The sequence below is a fragment of the Olea europaea genome, unplaced genomic scaffold, assembly GCF_002742605.1.
Source record: "Olea europaea var. sylvestris unplaced genomic scaffold, O_europaea_v1 scaffold256, whole genome shotgun sequence".
In the NCBI taxonomy this organism is placed as follows: domain Eukaryota; kingdom Viridiplantae; phylum Streptophyta; class Magnoliopsida; order Lamiales; family Oleaceae; genus Olea; species Olea europaea.
In genome coordinates this window covers 94,451-113,437 of record NW_019243883.1, presented here as the reverse complement: position 1 = coordinate 113,437, position 18,987 = coordinate 94,451, and the positions used below count along the sequence as shown (strand labels likewise).

General features: G+C 35.2%; 2 protein-coding genes across 3 annotated transcripts in view; one reads left to right on the top strand and one right to left on the bottom strand.

The window, feature by feature from the left end:
* The first annotated feature begins 13,236 nt into the window (after window positions 1-13,236).
* LOC111382752 (sugar carrier protein C-like) lies at window positions 13,237-14,114 on the top strand. Its single transcript, XM_023006790.1, has 2 exons — window positions 13,237-13,341; window positions 13,404-14,114. The coding sequence occupies exons 1-2, from the start codon at window positions 13,237-13,239 to the stop codon at window positions 14,019-14,021; spliced, it is 723 nt and encodes a 240-aa protein (XP_022862558.1). The 3' UTR covers window positions 14,022-14,114.
* A 246-nt stretch (window positions 14,115-14,360) lies between these two features.
* The window catches only part of LOC111382796 (thylakoid membrane protein slr0575), a 5,411-nt gene continuing 784 nt past the window's right edge, over window positions 14,361-18,987 (bottom strand). Inside the window, exons 2-10 of one of the 2 annotated variants that reach the window (XM_023006836.1) lie at window positions 17,961-18,007; window positions 17,105-17,207; window positions 16,766-16,852; window positions 16,483-16,566; window positions 16,081-16,134; window positions 15,602-15,682; window positions 15,452-15,497; window positions 15,300-15,325; window positions 14,361-14,485 (exon numbers count right to left, since the gene is read on the bottom strand). In XM_023006836.1, coding sequence (XP_022862604.1) covers window positions 14,480-14,485; window positions 15,300-15,325; window positions 15,452-15,497; window positions 15,602-15,682; window positions 16,081-16,134; window positions 16,483-16,566; window positions 16,766-16,852; window positions 17,105-17,207; window positions 17,961-18,007 — 534 coding nt within the window. In that variant the 3' untranslated portion in view covers window positions 14,361-14,479. Of the gene's footprint in view, window positions 14,486-15,120; window positions 15,326-15,451; window positions 15,498-15,601; window positions 15,683-16,080; window positions 16,135-16,482; window positions 16,567-16,765; window positions 16,853-17,104; window positions 17,208-17,960; window positions 18,008-18,987 lie in introns of those variants that run through there. The other variant, XM_023006835.1, reaches the window with a different exon arrangement.

Sequence of the window (18,987 nt, the reverse complement as noted above, 5' to 3'; positions counted from 1 at the left end):
TATTTCCATTGCCAAAAAAAAATTGAAAAAATTAAAAAAATTAAAAAATTGCTAAGTAACCTAGAATTTCAATTGGAATTCAAGGTTTTAATGGAAAATGCTGATGTGGCCAAGAAAGATGGAATTCATTTTCCATAAAAAATTTCACCTATCAAACACTACAAAAGTTGGAAAATGGTATTGATTTTCCATTTTCCATGAAAAAGGATGTGCTATCAAACACACCCTTAATCTTTAAACTAAAAATTTTCATATGGTTTTTTATATTAGTCATAATTCTCTTTTATTAATACTTGGATTCTGCTGTACTAAAATTTTGCTGATATTTACAAAAAATTGGGACACAATGCTTCGTTCTGAGTCAATTTTGTGATATAATGAAACGCACTTGCTAAAACTGACGATGGTTTCAAGATTATCTTGAGATCCATGAGGTTGAAACTGCTAGCAAAATTCGGACAACGATCTAAGTTTTTACTGTTGGCCATTTTATCCCACAGTATAAAAATCAGTTTATGAGGAATTTCTTTCTCGAGTGCGGATTTCATTTCATCAATAACTTCGAATCCACGATCTTGATTCCTGCTAGGATTTGACCTTTTCTCACTAATGATTATGGTTCCAGTGCTGTCAAGAAGTATTGATACATCAGACCCCTACATGACATAAAGAGAAAATTGTTGTAGAGGTTGTAATTAGGCTATAGTAGACAGCATAAGCTCTTACACATAGTTTTATTCAATCAAAATTTTCTATTATATTTGTTCATTTTTTAAACCAAAAAGTCAATTTTGAGAAAAATATTGTTGAGTATAAACAATCCCCTGATTGAGGGTCCAGTGTCAAATAATATAAACATAAAATAACACTGAAATAGTTACTAGTGTGAAATCTCATGGCGGCTCTCTAATGAACTTGTTCATCTTACAAGCATCCACTTATTTGCTCGAGTGTCCCTAACCTCGAGAAGGGAAATATGTGCTAGCCTATTCGAAATAATGATATTTGTGTCTTATTAATCTATACGGAGACAGATAGAGGAAGAGCAAGAAAGGTAGAGTTGTGGAGTGCAAATTTCACAAAATTGTAATTGTGGGGGGTTAAATTGAAAATTATAAGAGAGTTTTTTTTTTTTTTTTTTGTGTAAAATCTTGAAAAACCTCTTTCAAAATCTTGGATTTCAAAATTTAGTGTGGGGTAGAGGACCTACTAACCTCATTGTAGATCCATCCATGGCAATAGGGACCGGACTACTATCCAATTCCTGGGTCGAACCGATCGGTCCGATCCGATTACATTAATTGATCGAGCATACAAGTGAACCGGTTAGACTATTCAATAATTGTCTGGCTCGGAAGGGTTTAAGGGGAAATCAGAACCAGTTGTTGGCAAAGTGTAATGCAAAAAATTTTCTTCAAATTTGCATGGCAAGGATTTGAACTCAGACGTCAAGAAAGTAATATCACTCTCCTGACCATTATGGCACGTGCACATTTCTTAGGAAAACGTGTAATGGAGGTATATAGTTAATTACAACAGTCAAAGCACATTAACTTAAGCAAAAATGCTACTTATCATTCTTGGATGAAGCACATTGATGTGAGATATTATTGGGTATGACAAGAAGTGGCATAACAATTGATACTGTTAGAGAAGATTCATACTGAGAAGAATCCAGTTGATATGATGACAAATGTTGTGACCGGAGAAAAACTTGAGCTTTGTGTCGAATTGGCTTGCATGAACTCTAACTAATTTGTTAGAAGATAATCTCCTTCCTCAGTGGGCTGGAGGGAGAGATTATTATATGAGCTTCCAGCCCATACGAAGATAAGTAGGCAAAATCCATAATATATTGTATTTTAGCTCACATTATACATATATATAGTGAAAAAAAAGTGGCTGCATATGAAAAATACATAATTGAGGCTACTGATGTGAAATTGTGGCTACAAAATAAATAAATAAATAAATAAAAAAAAAACAACAACAACAAAGGTTACAAGGGTGGAGAGAAAGAAAAGAAAAAAGGTTTTTCTTTCATTCTTTGGGAGTGGATTTCACATAGGTATTTCTATAGATAGTACAAATTAAGGATTTCTCTAAGTGAATTTATTTTGGATACTTTAGTTGGGTATAGTATTCAAAGTGGCTATCTCACAGGATTTATCAAATTGTTGATTTGTGGTGAGATTATTTATTGTTTTAGAGATTGATTATTGTTGTATTTCCAATTTGTTGAGAAATCAAGTTTTGGTAATAATCTTGAATATTGTAAACTCTATTTTATTATAGTGGATTTGGTCAGAATTGTCTCGTGGTTTTTTCCCTTTACACTAGAAGGTTTTTTTCATGTAAATTTCATGTGGTCTTTATTTATTGATTTCTTGGTATTTAATTAGTTTTTGCTTGGATTATGAATTGTTATTGCAGTAAGTGAAATTGCCCAACATTATTGTCTACTACTTTTTATTTTGGAGGATTTTATTCGTGTTAAGGATAATTTTGCTACTTTGAAAAATGTATTATATTCAAACAAAGTAAAAAGTCATGTTGCTGTCCGATAAGAACAAGATTATAGCTTTCTGAAATAAGGTATACGTTATCTCCTTTTTTGTAGGTCTTCTTCCCGAGTGTTATACCAAGTTAACAATAATGTATCCTCCCATTTAGTGAATGCTACAACTCAAGTCCCCAGATTGACTCAAATATTATAGAACACAGATGAAACCAAAGGCATCAAGTTCTCATCGATTGGGCTCAGAACCAGCAAACCCACTTGTACAATGTTTAATAGCTCTCAAACCACAGCCCCAAACCACAACACTGAGGCAGTAACTCAATGGACCAAATCTCTGCAAAACACCAACACAACCCTTTCAAACTGAAACCAATGAATCACCAAGATTCAACACACTCAGATTCACCAGAAAACCAGAAGTTTATGGCTTAAAGAACAAGAATCACAAAGAAGAAGAAAGGGTAGAGACACTAAGTATCGAAGGAGAGACAACCCAGAAGGTTCCACACACAGCACACGAAGAGACCCAAGAATAATGAAACAAGTGGGCCAAATGTATCTCAGACCAACTAATATATAGAAATGGTCATCACTATAGATGTTCGATTTAGGAGATCTAAAAGTCCAGAGCCACACACGTGTATTATAAGTCTTGGGCCAGGTGGTAGCACATTTAAACATTGCATTATTGGGCAATGGGCTGAGTAGTATTTATTGGATCAAAGCTTCATTATCGTCCAAATGGATCGGATCACCAAACAAATTGGCATCACAGCCTAATAAATCTTTCCCTTGATGCCAATAATCAAAAAATCACAAAGAAAAGAAAGTATAACAATAGACTTCTCAATGCAATTGATATAATTCCTTCCAGATCATCAGTGCCAAGTTAATACACCTTCACCAACACAAAGATTACTCAGTATTAATTCTTAACATTTGCAAATATGACTTAAACTTATTTAGAGGAAGTACCTTTGTACCCATATTAGTATGGTTAAATTGAGTAGGGATTTCTCAAGCAAAATAGATTCCTTTTGAACTATCTCTCTTATAAAATGCATTCTTACATCTGTGTTTTGTTCTTTCATGAAAAACTGAATTTTTACATAAATGCATAGCTCTTTGACTATCTAAATATACACAACATGATTAATAGGTTCATTTACCTCATTTAGAAGACCCTTCAGCCATAAGGCCTCTTTAATAGCTCCGGTATCAGCCACATACTCAGCTTCTGTAGTTGATAAAGCTACAATTGATTGCAATTGAGACTTCTAACTTATATAAGTATCACATTAAGTAAACATATAAGTTGTAATTGACTTCATGTTATCCCTATAACCCGCATAATCAGAGTCTAAAAATCTTTTAAAACTAACTACCTCTTTACTAGGTTTCAAACATAAGCCTAAGTCTGCAGAATCTTTAAGATACCTTAATAACCATTTCATAGCAGTCCAATGTTCCGGGCCTGGATTGGATATAAATCTGCTTAAGGTACTTATAGCATCTGCAACATCAGGACTGGTGCATACCATGGTGTACACGACAGATCCAACAACATTTGAATAATGCACTTTTTCCATATATTTCATGTCAGATTTATCATGTAGGCATTGATTTTTACTCAACTTAAAATGACATGCAAGGGTAATGTCACAAGTTTAGCATCATGCATAGAAAATTTAGATAGTACCTTTTTCACATAATCAGTTTGTGACAAAATTAGTAATTACTGTGACATATTTCTCTTAATATCCATTCCTAAAATCCATTTAGCATGTCCTAAGTCCTTCATTTCAAATTCAGCACTTAGCACCTTTTTAATATCATTTATATCACTTATCTTTTTGCCAATTAACAATATATCATCCACATATAAGAACAAGAAAACAATCACACAGTTGTCGTTATCTCTTTTAATATACAAACAATAGCCAAATGAACTTCTCACAAAGCTGACTGAAGACACAAAGTTATCAAAACGTTTGTACCATTATCTAGAAGATTGTTTTAGGCTATAAAGTGATATTTTTAAGAGGCATGCATGATCAAATTTTTTATTATCCATGAAACCTTGTGGATGTTTCATATATGGTTTCATCAAGGTCACCATGTAAAAACGTAGTTTTAACATCCATTTGCTACAATTCAAGATCATATTGTGCAATTAATGCAAGCATGACTCTTATTTTAGTATATTTCACTACTGGAGAAAAGATTTCATTGTAATCTATACCAGGATTTTGGATAAACCCCTTACTCACTAATCTGGCCTTAAATCTAAGAGGTTGATTACGGGAATTGCCTTCTAGATATTCCATGAAAACATATTTTTGGGATTTATGTTCAAGTTTTCCAACACTTTGGTGTAATGAGTTGCACAACCAAAGGTTCTCAAGTGTGTATAGTCAGCCATCTTACCTGTCCACACTTCCTCAGGTGTCTTACAATCTAATGAACTAGTTGAGGTCCTATTTATGATATAAACAGCTGTCATAACAGCCTCCTCCACAACACTTTAGGGACATCAGAACTAAACATCATACATCTAAGCTTATCTAAGATGGTCCTATTCATCCTCTCAGCTATACCATTCTGTTGTGGGGTATGCGATATTGTTTTATGTCTCAAAATCCCATCATCCTTACACAATTTTTCAAAATCAACATTGCAAAATTCTAATCCATTATCAGTTCTTAGGATTTTAATCTTTTTATCTATTTGATTTTCAATCAAAGTTTTCCAAGTTTTAAATTTTTCAAAGGTATTTGATTTTTATTTCAAAAGAAATACCCATACTTTTCTTGAAAAACCATCAATTAAGAATAAAAAGTATATATTCCCATCTTAAAAGGTGGTGGATGATGGACCCCACAAATCAGAATGTATATAGTCTAGGATAGATGTAGTCTTATGTTTCCCTGTACTAAAATGAAGTCTATGATGTTTGCCTAAGGCACAATATTCACAAAAGAGAATTCTAGAAATCACATCACTACCAAAGACACCATTTTGACTTAAGATATGTAAGCCTTTCTCACTCACACGAGTTAACCTATTATGCCATTTTAAGGTTGCATCAATCTAACCATAGAGGATTCTACAGTTTGACTCAAAACATTAGCCTTAGTGACATAGATTCCATTTCTTTTAATGCCCTTGAAAATAGTTAAATAACTAAGGATCCCTTAACTATTTTCAAGAAACCATCTCCAAATTTTCCTTGGATACCTATGCTATCTAAGTTCCCAATTGTAATTAAATTTCTATTTAAATCTAGTACATACCTCACCCTTTCTAAGGTAAATGTGTACTCATTATCAAATTTTAAAGTCATATTGCCTATCCCCAACACTTTGTAGGTTGCATTATTGCCCATAACCGCCTCACCTCTATCTAAATCCTTAAAGTCAAGCAACGAATGCTTCCTAGAAGACATATGAAAAGTGCAACCTGAATCTAAGATCCACTTTACACTCTGACTTGAATTATCTGCATAACTTACAGTATTCAAATCAGATGTGGACTCAGTGACAACATAGACATCAACAATATCCTTACCTAGAGGCTCAACTACATTCCTTTCATCAATTTTAACCTCTCCTGTCTTGCCACAATCATAGCATTTCTTAGCTCCATTTCTAGATTTTGACCTTTATCTATCCTTCCCCTTCTTCTTAGAGGCATTATTCCCCTAATAATTTTGGTTAACTTGAGTATTAATATGTCTAGTCAATGATATACCTTTCACAAATAGATTCTCACTCTCCTTGACATGCCTCTCAGATTTAACTTCAAATTCTTTACTTCTTAAAGCATGAATGACTATCTCAGGTGTTAAAGACTCTCAGCCATACTTAATAGTTATTTTAACATCTTCATACACATTAGGTATGGAATTTAAAAGAATCACAGCCTTATACTCTTCAGATAATTTATCCCCAGCATTAGTTATATCTTGGACCAGTTTATTAAAAATGTCAAAATTATCATCTAAGTCTCAGGACAAGTCAATTTTGAAACTAAAGAATCTTTCCAATGATTTTACCAAATAAAGTTCTTCAAGTTTCTCCTAAAAATCTTTAGCATTATTTAATTTTCCTACCTTCCTTGATACTTGGTTAGATAAGTGAAGAATAATGGAAGTATAGGCAAACTCATCAAATTTAGTTTTTCGTTCATCAGACATAGTTGCAAGATATTTACCAGTTATAGCTTTATATAACTTCTGTTGAACCAAAATCCTCTTCACTTTTTACTGCCAAATGGGAAAATCCCATTTTCCAATAAAACTCCAAGTTCAAACGTTGTCGTTGTCATTTGAAATTTTTAATCAACACAAGAAATATTTGAAGGTTACAATTCAGTCAGAAGTAACAAGCAGATATTTCACAGAATATATATGACAACACAAAGTATCACACACTATATAAAATCTCAGGGGGATATAACACAATGGGAAAGTAAAAAAAAAAAAAGTAACTGTTGACACAAAGAGTTTTATCTTTTATGGCTATCTTCTTGATTATGTTTATTATTAGATAATTTTTTCCATTATATAAGATTCTTTATCCTTTCATAGGATGTAGATAAAATCTTGTTAGGTGTTTGTGTTTATCTCTAATTCTTGTAGTAGGAGTTTATGTTGATCTTTACTTCTTGTAGTCCTATTAAAACCTCTATATATTAGAGGGATTAAATGAATAAAATAAATTATGTTATTACAATGATCTACCATTAATTCTCACATGGTATCAGAGCTACGGTTTGGCTCTTTCTTGCTACCTCTTCAATGGCAAACCGGGCCTTCACTGGTTCAGTCGAATCCTCAAATATAGAAAGTACTACACCCACATCTTCGACCCCTTCTCAAGTGTTCGGTGTCGAAAATCATTCACTTCAAATAACCCAACATAAACTTGATGGATCAAACTACTTTGATTGGTCACAATCTATCCTTATGGTCATTCGAGGCAAAGGGAAAGTTGGATACCTTACAGGAAGTATTCCTGCACCTGCGGAAAATGACAACTCTTATTCAACATGGGAATCTGAAAACTCCATGGTAATGGCATGGTTGGTTAATTCCATGGAGAAGAAGATTGGACGAAATTACCTTTCTTACAAAACTGCAAAAGACATCTGGGAAACAGTAAAAGACATGTATTTAGATATCGGGAATTCAGCTCAGTTGTTCGAATTGAAATCAGCCTTGAAAGATCAGAAACAAGGTGCCTCTTCTGTGACAGAGTACTTTTCGAATTTGACTGGGCTATGGCAGGAGCTAGATCTATTCGGAGATGTTGAGAACTGTACAAACTGTAGCCAAAAAAACATGACGAACCTTGAAAAGGAGAGGGTATTTGATTTTCTACATGGGCTCAATAAGGACCTGGATGAAGTAAGAGGGAAGATCCTTGGAGCTAAACCATTGCCGAGCATTAAAGAGGCATTTGCTGAAGTAAGAAAAGAAGAAAGCAGGAAAAGAGTCATGATGGGTGGTGTTTGTGAATCTGGTATGGAGAATCAGATGCAGAATTCAGCTTTAATAGCCAACAGGAACTAGGGATTTAAAGATCAAAGTCCAATTTTGCGGGGCACAAGGGGCCACAAAAAAACTTGTGGTGTGACTATTGTCAACAATCTAATCACAAATGAGATACTTGCTGGAAATTACATGGGAAACCAGCAAACTGGAAGCCATGAAAGTTGGGTGATAATCGGGTTTTTCAGGCAGCTAAAGAGGAGAAAACACATGGCACTAGTTTTGTCTCTAACTTCATTAGTTTGGCCTTTAGTAGTGAGCAAATAGATGAATTACTTCTGGCTCGTACACAATCCAACTCCCAATCAAAATCGAACTGTACTTTAGCACAGCGAGGTAATTATCATTCTGCACTTATTACAAAATCTGATTCGATCAACCTATGGATACTTGATTTTGGGGCATCGGATCATATGACTGGATGTCACCACTTATTTAAAACTTATACTCCTTGCCCGGGAACCTTTAAAGTGCGAATTGTTGATGGAACTTTATCTTCAGTTGCTGGAAAAGGCACAATATTTTTAACAGACAGTGTAGAATTACATTCTGTCTTGCATGTTCCTAAGCTTATATGTAATCTTCTTTCAATTAGCAAATTAACCAAGGATTTAAATTGTGTGGCTAAGTTCTATAATTCTCGATGTGAGTTTCAGGATTTGATCTCGAGGAAGACGATTGGCAATGCTGAAGAGGTTGACGGGCTGTATTCTTCAATTATGGTGGAAAATCTGTGAATAAACAAGCTCTCACTTCAAGCAGTGAATCTATTCCTATTTTCAATAAAATTATGTTATGGCATAATAGATTAGGACACCCTATCTTTGCTTATTTAAAGAAATTATTCCCCCTCTTGTTTCGAAATAGAAATAGTTGGGGACCATCGAGAGTTGCTAATATTACAGGAGCTAAGTGGTTTGTAACATTCATTGATGACCACACACGTCTATGTTAGACATTCCTATTAAAGGAAAAATCAGATACTGCTAATGCCTTCCAAAACTTCCACAAAATGATCAAAACACAGTTCCAAACACATATTCAAATTCTTCGTACCGATAATGAACTTGAATACTTCAATTCAATTCTGGGCCAATATCTGTCAAAACATGGCATAGTTCATTAAAGCACTTGTGTAGGAATTCCACAACAAAATGGAATTGTTGAAAGGAAAAATAGACACCTTCTAGAAGTCACTAGGGCAATCATGTTTACAAATAATATTCCAAAAAAATTTTGGGGGGAAGCTGTCCTTACAGCATCATACCTTATCAATCGACTTCCTTCATGAGTTCTTAGTTACCAAACACCACTTCAAACATTCCAAAATTTGTATCCTCAAACATGACTTTTCACCTCCTTGCCTATTAGAACATTTGGTTGTCTTTCCTTTGTCCATACATCACACTTAAGTAAATTGGATGCCAGGGCTACAAAATGCATCTTTATAGGATATGCTCCTAATCAAAAAGGGTACAAGTGCTACAGTCCAACATTAAAAAATTGTTTGTTACACGAGATGTTACATTCTTTAAGGAACAATCATACTATAAGAAAACTAATCTTCAGGGGGAGACGCCTAATGGAGAAGATTATCTTAGGGAGTTGAATGTACCACAAAATCAGCCCTTGCCAATATCTATAGATACTCTACAACCAACACCTTCATCACAGCCAATGCCTTCATCAAAATTATCTCCTTTACCTAATATGCCATTAACAAAATCATTGGAAACAGGTACAGATTCGTAGCAGGTTGAAAGTGGTTTCGAGCTTCGTGTTTACTCTAGGAGAAACCAGTCTACACCAATAATACATCCTGTCACATCACTAAAGCATTGCCAAGATGTTGAATCAAGAGAAAATCTGACTGAGGAAACTCGTAGAGCTGAGAAGGAAGAGAATTTAGTTTCAATTGAAGATGTGGACATTGAGAATAATGAACTTAATATGCCTATAGCCCGTCGGAAGAAAACCTGAACCTGCACTCTTCATCCTATTGGGAATTTTGTATCAAATACCAGGTTATCAGCCTCATTCCGTGCAATCAGTGAGAGAATTGGAAGGGAAGAAGTTCCTGGTACTATTTAACAAGCTATCCAGAAACCAGAATGGAAAGAGGCAGTAGTTGAAGAAATGCAAGCTTTAAGAAAAAACAATACTTGGGAAGTTGTGGATTTACCTAAAGGAAAAAAACCCGTGGGATGTAAATGGGTATTCACGATCAAGTACAAGTTGGATGGAACTTTGGAAAGATACAAGGTTCATTTAGTGGCAAAAGGGTTTACTCAAACCCTTGGTGTGGATTATAATGAAACATTTGCTCCAGTAGCAAAACTCAATACCATTAGAGTCCTGCCATCTATGGTAGCAAACTTAGACTGGCCGCTTTGTCAGATGGATGTTAAGAATGCTTTCCTCAATGGAGAACTGGAGAGAGAGGTATATATAAATTTACCTCCTGGGTATGAAGAAAGAAACAAGAATAGGGTGTGTAAGCTGAAGAAGTCACTGTATGGTCTCAAACAATCTTCGAGAGCTTGGTTTGATCGCTTTACTAAGTGTGTAAGGAATAATGGGTATGCTCAAAGTCAGTCAGATCATACACTATTTTTTAAACATTCCATGAGTGGTAAGATCTCAATCTTGATTGTATATGTAGATGATATTATTCTTACTGGAAATGACTTGGAGGAATCAGCAAAGCTCAAGGAAATACTTGGGAAGGAATTTGAAATAAAAGATCTTGGTCAGTTAAGATACTTCTTAGGTGTGGAAGTGGCTTGCTCAAAAAGAGGGATATCTATTTCGTAGAAAAAATATGTCCTTGACTTATTAAAAGAGACTGGAATGCTTGGATGTAAACCTTCTTATACTCCAATCGATTAAAATATGAAGTTTAGTAAGGAAGGTTCTAATCTTGTAGATAGGGGGAGTTACCAACGACTTGTGGGAAAGTTAATCTACTTAGCCCATACACGACCAGATATCTCATTTGCCGTGAGCTTGGTAAGCCAATATATGCACAATCCTTATCAAGAACATCTGGAAGCAGTTTATAAGATTTTGAGGTATTTGAAAGCTACTCCAGGAAAGGGATTATTTTTTGGTAAGACTGATAAAAGATATATTGAGGGGTATACAGATGCTGACTGGGCTGGTTCTGTTGATGATAGGAAGTCAACTTCAAGATATTGTACCATGGTTTGGGGGAATTTGGTTACTTGGAGGAGCAAGAAACAATCTGTGATGGCGAGAAGTAGTGCAAAAGTTGAGTTTCGTGCCTTAGCAAATGGGACCTGTAAACTGCTTTGGCTTAGAAGACTTCTTCAAGAATTGAATCTTCCAAATTCAGACCCCATAAGATTATTTTGTGATAATAAAGCTACGATTAGTATTGCCAATAATTCGGTTCATCATGATCGAACAAAACATTTTTTGAAAGAGAAGATTGAAAGTGGTGTAATTTATATGGCTTATGTCCCAACAACACAAGTTCTGATATGTTGACCAAGGGCTTGGCAAAACCTATCTTTGAGAGCTTACTTGACAAGTTGGGAATGATAGACATTTATGTCCCAGCTTGAGGGGGAGTGTTGACACAAAGAGTTCTTCTATGGCTATCTTCTTGATTATGTTTATTATTAGATAATTTTTTCTATTATATAAGATTCTTTATCCTTTCATAGGATGTAGATAAAATCTTGTTAGGTGTTTGTGTTTATCTCTAATTCTTGTAGTAGGAGTTTGTGTTTATCTTTACTTCTTGTAGTCCTATTAAAACCTCTATATATTAGAGGGATTAAAAGAATAAAATAACTTATGTTATCACAATGATCTACCATTAATTCTCACAGTAACCAATTCAGAGATTTAACTGATCACTTCAAGATACTGAGATGTGTCTCGAATTCACCAGGATTCCGTAAGGCTCAAAGACCTTAGGTCAAAGCTCAATTCAAGTACACAGTAGTGTGGTGAAAGTGTAAAGGATTAAAAAACAAAGAATCAGTAAACAATCACTAAGATTAAACAATAGGCAAAACACAAGAATGAAGAAAAATGTATACAATATACACCAAATTCAAGAACACTTAGTAATATAGCATATATCACAGGTAAAAGATGAGAGAGTTAGAGACTTCGACCAGCAACTTGAGAATCACACAAAGTACCCAAGCATTTTCAGGCTGATTCACCAAGAAATTCAAAATCCAAATTATTCTTGCAAAAAACCACTTAACAACAAATGATAATAAATTAAAAGGGTAAAGGATCATAAACCGAACCAATATTCGTTACCAATCGAATCTAAGGTTACTGCCAATTGTCGGATCTCACAAGATTCGGTCGTGAAAATTAATTTCCCACAACTGAAGATCAGAAATGGAGACTCAAACAACCTATAGAGGCTCTAATACCACTGTTACAGTTCAAGGCCCAAGATCGACTCAAGTATTATAGAACACGGACGAAACCAAAGGCATCAAGTTCTCATCGACTGGGCTCAAAACTAGCATTATAGCTGTCTATACAATGTTTAATAGCTCTCAAACCATAGCCCCAAACCACGACACAAAGGTAGTAACTTAATAGACCAAATCTCTCCAAAACTCCAACACAACCCTTTCAAATTGAAATCACCAAGATTCAACACTCGTAAATTCACCAAAAAAACCAGAAGTTTATGGCCTAAAGAACAAGAATCACAAAGAAGAAGAAATGGCAGTGACACCAAGTCTCGAATGAGAGACGACCTAGAAGATTCCATACATAGCACACGAAGAGACCCAAGAATAATGAAACAAATGGGCCAAAAATATCTCAAACCAACTAATATATAGAAATAGTCATCACCATAGATGTTAGGTTTACGATATCTAAGGGTCCAGAGCCACACACACGTATCATAAGGTTTGGGCCGGGCCATAGCACATTTAAACATTGCGTTATTGGGCAATGTGCTGAGTAGTATATGTTGGATCAAAGTTTCATCATCACCCAAATGGACCGGACCACCAAACAAATTGGCATCACAGCCCAATAGTGAACATGCATGAACGATAATTCTGCAGAATGTAAAGTTGAATTGCTGTGATATAACTCGAAAAGTACAAAAGAAAACAAGATATAAGTCGAAAAGTATGATAAAATACAATATATTATGGATTTCTTTGTTGATGCCATCATTAATGCGGCGGCTGTGCACGTCAGTATGCTAACCATAGGCCGTGTTTTATTGGGCATTGGCGTTGGCTTTGTTAACCAGGTAACATAATCGATTTGTATCAGAATTTACTATTTGTGTTGATTTAAAATTTGGGTCATTAGTATATCTTTGTTTTGATTCTATTAATTACGCAGTCCGCGCCTCTTTATCTATCGGAGATGTCTCCATATAATTGGCGTGGCACATTTAATGTTTGCTTTCAATTGATAATCACAATTGGAATATTGACAGCCAACCTATTCAACTATATCTTTGCTAAGATTGAGGGTGGCTGGGGATGGGGCTCAGCCTGGGATTGGCTGGCGTTCCTGCTGTCATCATCATTGTTGCATCTTTTTTCCTCTACGATACCCCAAACTCTTGTGGATAGGGGAAAGGAAGAGGAAGCAAAAGCACTACTCAAGCGCATTCGTGAAGTTGAAATCGTTGATGCTGAATTCAATGATATTCTTGCAGCCAAGAATGAAGCAAGACTAATGCAGAATCCATGGCAAAATCTCTTCAAGAGGCGGTGCTATCGTCCTCAGTTGGTTATGTCCATCTTGATCCCTTTCTTTCAACAACTTACTGGAATCAACGTGGTTATGTTCTATGCCCCTGTGCTCTTTAAAACCATTGGATTTGGAAGCGATGCTTCTCTAATGTCAGCTGCTATTACCAGCATCATAAATGCCTTGGCGACTGGTGTATCTATTGCATTTGCTGATAAGTGGGGCTGAACAACTCTATTTCCTGAAGGAGGTGTCCAAATGCTCATCTCTCAGGTAATACATTAGCATATTTCTAATACACTTGCAGTCATATTATCTATACATGGTCTTTGCTAAATGCTATCTTTTGCTGATACTTGACGATACAAATTGCAGTTGCAGCACTTATTGGGGCCAAATTTGGTGCGACGGGAGATGTGACGCAGCTACCACAGTGGTGGTGATAGGCATCTGCATCTGTGTTGCTGGTTTTGCATGGTTTTGGGGGCCGTTGGGATGGATCTATCCAAGCAAGATCATCTCATTGGAGATCAGGTCAGTTGGTCAGAGTGTTAACGTGGCGGTGAACATGTTCTTCACATTCTTAATAGCTCAGGTATTTCTTTCAATGTTGTGCACGATGAAGTTTGGTCTCTTCATCTTCTTCGCATTCTTTGTGGCGCCAATGACCGTCTTTTGTCACTTCTTCATGCCTGAGACAAAGAACACTCCTATTGAAGAAATGACGCAAGTCTGGAGAGATCACTGGATTATTAGAAATGATCCTAATGATCCAGTCAATACAGCAATCAAGATGGAACAAGTCTGATTTTGTTAATTAATTAATTTTTATTTTTTATTTTCCAGTTTTTAGTTGGTGTTTGTATCAGAGAACAGATCTATAGCCTTCCCCTTTAGGAAGTAGAGTTACAAACAGTTATTTTTCATAGTTTTGACAATTGCACACTATTTTTTTAATTGGAGTTTGCTTTTAAGTTTGTGTTGTGTTTCACTGATACCATATATTTACTCTTAATTCCATGTTTCTGAACTCCACTATCAAAACACATAAAATTACATGAAATATCATCGAATAGAATTGTTAATAAATTATGCGACATGAAGTTTTCATATTCAATTATAGGACTCATAATTTTGAGGAATTACTTGAATGTATGGGAAAGGATTAGGACAAAAACTGTCACTTTTCTAACTCAGCTAAGTTTAGGATGACTTAAAGAAGAATTATCTTGAGTTTAGCGGATTTTACCCAACTTATGCTTTTTCTTGGAATTTTCTTAACCAACTTATTGACAAATCAATTTATTTTTTTAATACAATAAAAAGATAGTGTTATAAGTTTGTTCCTGTTATATTCAATAAAAAAGTACTGTACAATGGGGTCACATAAATGTACAGATTTCCCTGAGGAAGATTACAGTAATGATCTGAAACTGTAAATTTCATGCAAAAGACTTGCAGAAGTTTCACAAAGATCTACAATGTTGTATTGGAAATTAGCCGAACCTCGTATAAATCTTTTTCTCCCTTCGCTGCACCCACAAATTCACTGATATTAGATTGAAGAGCTCCGACTCAAAATCTATTCTCTTAATGACATGTTCGAGCTTATTTAATATACAATGTATTATCATGCAACTTGAGGTTTTAGAACTTACAAACTTCGGCTGTGATCCCCGGTCCAAAGAAAGAAGTAAATTTGGCCTAGAAATCAGAAAAGTTGCGGAAAAAAAGTTAGGGAGCTTTTTTGATAACAAAAGCAAAGCAACCTTAGAGATTTCAAAGACTTAAAAAGTAAATCTTCTCACCTGTCTTTGTTCAAAATCTGACAACTGCAAGGCTTTCGCCTCAAACACCAAAACTAAACGGTATTTACCATCCTCCGTAACCTCAAAGAGAGAAGCAAATTCATAAGACTAGAAAGAACAAATGAACCGCTCATGGAATTGACAGAGCACAAATCAGGTAAAATCATTTTGTAGTGAAAGCTATTCATATAAAAATATTGGAGTTCCCAGAAAATTTGGCGTCAGCATTTTCCACCACTCTGTTCAGTTCATTTCTAGATCTATGTAATCTAAAGCAACTAGATTTTCAGCGATTTTGGTCCACTCTCTTTTCTAACATGTTATTGTCAATCATGAATGAGAGCCTCTTTTGGCCTACTCATTCATATGAAGTATTAAAACGATCAAAATGCTACTACACGTGCTATAGCTGAAAGCTCAAAGAACAGTATAAATAGTGCTGTAATGCTCGGAAAACAAAGAGAATTTAAGTGGCGTACTTCTTCACGAATCATTTGCAGTACTGGTGCACTCCTTCGTGGAATTCCTCCACCCTGATTGAAAAGCCAAAAAAAACCCCTTTCATATCAACAATCTTCTGATACACATTAAATGCATGCAATGTTTTTGACATGTAAAATTTAGTTTGCACTCGTGGTGAAGGGTGGTTTCATGAACAAATGGATGTTAAAGCAACAAGAAGCAACAGAAGATAATAACATTTGAGCAATTATGAAATCGAAAGTTTTTCAAGCTTTGTAAGTTGTAGTGTATTGGTTTGGCTGTGTTAATTAAAAAAAGACACTCGATCCAACTCCAAACGTCTCTATTTCTCGCTACAAAAAGAATAGGGAAAATAAGCTACAGGAAATGACATTATTTTGAATGAGGAAATTAACTACCATTCCATATTGGAAGATTCGCTTTAAAGCTTCTTCCAAATGTTGCTCGTCCCCATAACGGTATCTTGTAACATCACTTCTGACCTAAAAATATGACAAAATGTCATTCTCACGCAAATGAGGGAGCAAACTAGGCAAACACATGAGATTAACAGCAGTCCACCTTAATATTATTTATTTTTTTGAACAGATTGCCACTTATAATTTAAACCCGAAAATAACTGGAGATGAGATAGCCTTGCCTAGCCTTAGAGAATCGTATAACAAAAAAAGTGAACTTTACCTGCTTGAGAATTGGAGTCGCACATTTTTCCCTCAGCATCTGAGCATCTGAATATGTCAAGCAAGGCACGGGTTTAAGCTCCGCATACTGCAAAATAATGACAGATATCATGAGTCAGGCCATAATATAAAGCAATCATAATTATTTTCTTGAGAACAGCAAATGGAATCACTAGAGTTGTATGCTTTCTCACACATCACCTAATGATTAAAATGTAAAAACCAGTTCCAATGAATAAAAAGTATGTAGAAGTGAATAACCTGGCATTAAAAACCAGTAGGAATCAAATACTCTAAAATGAAAATTTTACATTAAAAATTGGAAGAAAATCAGATTAACCTTGAGAGCCATGCCGATGATGGCTAGAGGAAAGCCATATGTCAGCATCAGTGCAGACCATTCAGATCCTGAGAGAATATTAAAATATGCACCAAAACCATAACTGCATTGTGCACAGAAGCCCAAGTCAAGATTTATGATACTTTTCATGTCATATATGCTTTTGGAAATGAAGGGGCAAAGAATAAAAATGACTGAACTTCAAAATTTTTGTTTAATATGATGTAGACAACAATGAGGAAAAGAATGAATATTGAAGAATTGAAGAAAATTACCAATCAATGGTCTGGTTTCTAGGATATGACAAGAAATTCCACTGCTACACAATCTATATATGGAAGCCAATATGAAACTACAAATAAAATCCAATAGTATCGCTTGACTTTTTCCTATACAATTCTCTACCAAGCAACCAGCAGTCCAACCAATGACCTAGTTTCTTGGTTGGGTTGATGCATTGGTCATGCATGAAAATATAATGGTATTGAGTGAGACTTAATTGGCTGGTCAAGCAGCAATATGGTCAATGTAGATGAGAAGTTATGATGTAACATTGAACTTGTAGTACTGTTTATCGTGATTGAGTCACTAGTTGCTTACGTGATGTCCATACGAATACCAACATGAAATGGCATCATGAGGTGGATTAGTTCGTCTTATCTATCTTTGTGTACAATTCATCTATTTTTTCAATTTATAATTATTGAAATGTAGAGGACATATAAAATTTTCGGGAAACAACAGTTGTTCCATCTCAATAATGTCCCCTATGGGATATAGGTCTAGTTTCTTTCAACTGTAATGGTTGTCCAACAAGAGCAGAGTGTTCCATGCATAAACAATAAAATATACTTACGAGAGAAGTGAAACTCCAAGGCCCAATCCAATGACACCAAAAGAGACCTGAACATAATAGTTAAAAGTTAGTTATTATAAAGGAAAACTGCGTAAAATTGAGTAAAAAAAGGATCACATCACGACAAACAGATCAACTTCTTGATTCATTAAAATCATGTAAATTTATTATAAATACTAGAAGAAACCAAATTTATTATAAATACTAGAAGAAACCAGAACTAATTTGGTTTCCATGTATTTGATTCTCATTTTAGTTCTTCAATTAGCCAAATGGCTTGGTTGTAATCTATCCATGTGGCTGAAAGCCCTCACAACCTAGACACGATGACACAATTATCAGGGAAGAGCTGAACTAATAGCTAACTGGTCCAATGGGAGCAAAAATTTCTAGGAACATTTCGTTTCGAAGTAGAAGAGTCATTCACAAGTAGTGTCCGATTAGTTAATCCTAATCAATATTCAATTGATTGTTCTATTACCTCTAAAAAGAATGATCTCAGGCATCTAAAGAGAGTTTAGTAACTTTCCATTTACACGAGAAATAGCCTTATCTTATTAAAGGAAGAGGAAGAACCCGACCTTCGGTATCTTGCTGCTCTTTCTGCTTCTGAAGCGGGATCTCTATTAGCTAGAGAAGTTTCAGGTACTATTATAGTTTTTAAGGTGTTTGTGCAATTGACTTGTTGGTTGGCTTAATTACGCTATAAAGGCTTGTAGCTAAAAGTAGTCTTAATAGTTTTTCTCTTCCTCTCCCCCTCATTCCATCATCCGTTCCTCGGCAGGTCAAGCTATTTAACCCACTCCCTTCGGTCTAGGAATGCCCTTAGGAAGTGACTTGGAACACTCCGTAAGAAATGTATACACTTCATATAAACTAATAAGGAGGGAACTAGCACAGACTAAGGCCTTTGGCTTCTCTCGCGCATGCATAAAACTTTACACTGAAATATGCCTTTTTGCTAGCGGAAACTTTAAGGGCTTTGAGACGAACTGAGTAATGCCTGAGCTGCATCAAGGTCTGACTC

Excerpts from the sequence above, each read along its gene's own strand:
- LOC111382752 (XM_023006790.1), top strand. The coding sequence starts at position 13,237 with ATGGATTTCTTTGTTGATGCCATCATTAATGCGGCGGCTGTGCACGTC. Across the intron at positions 13,342-13,403 it reads GCGTTGGCTTTGTTAACCAG|TATATCTTTGTTTTGATTCT; the intron begins GTAACATAATCG and ends TTGGGTCATTAG.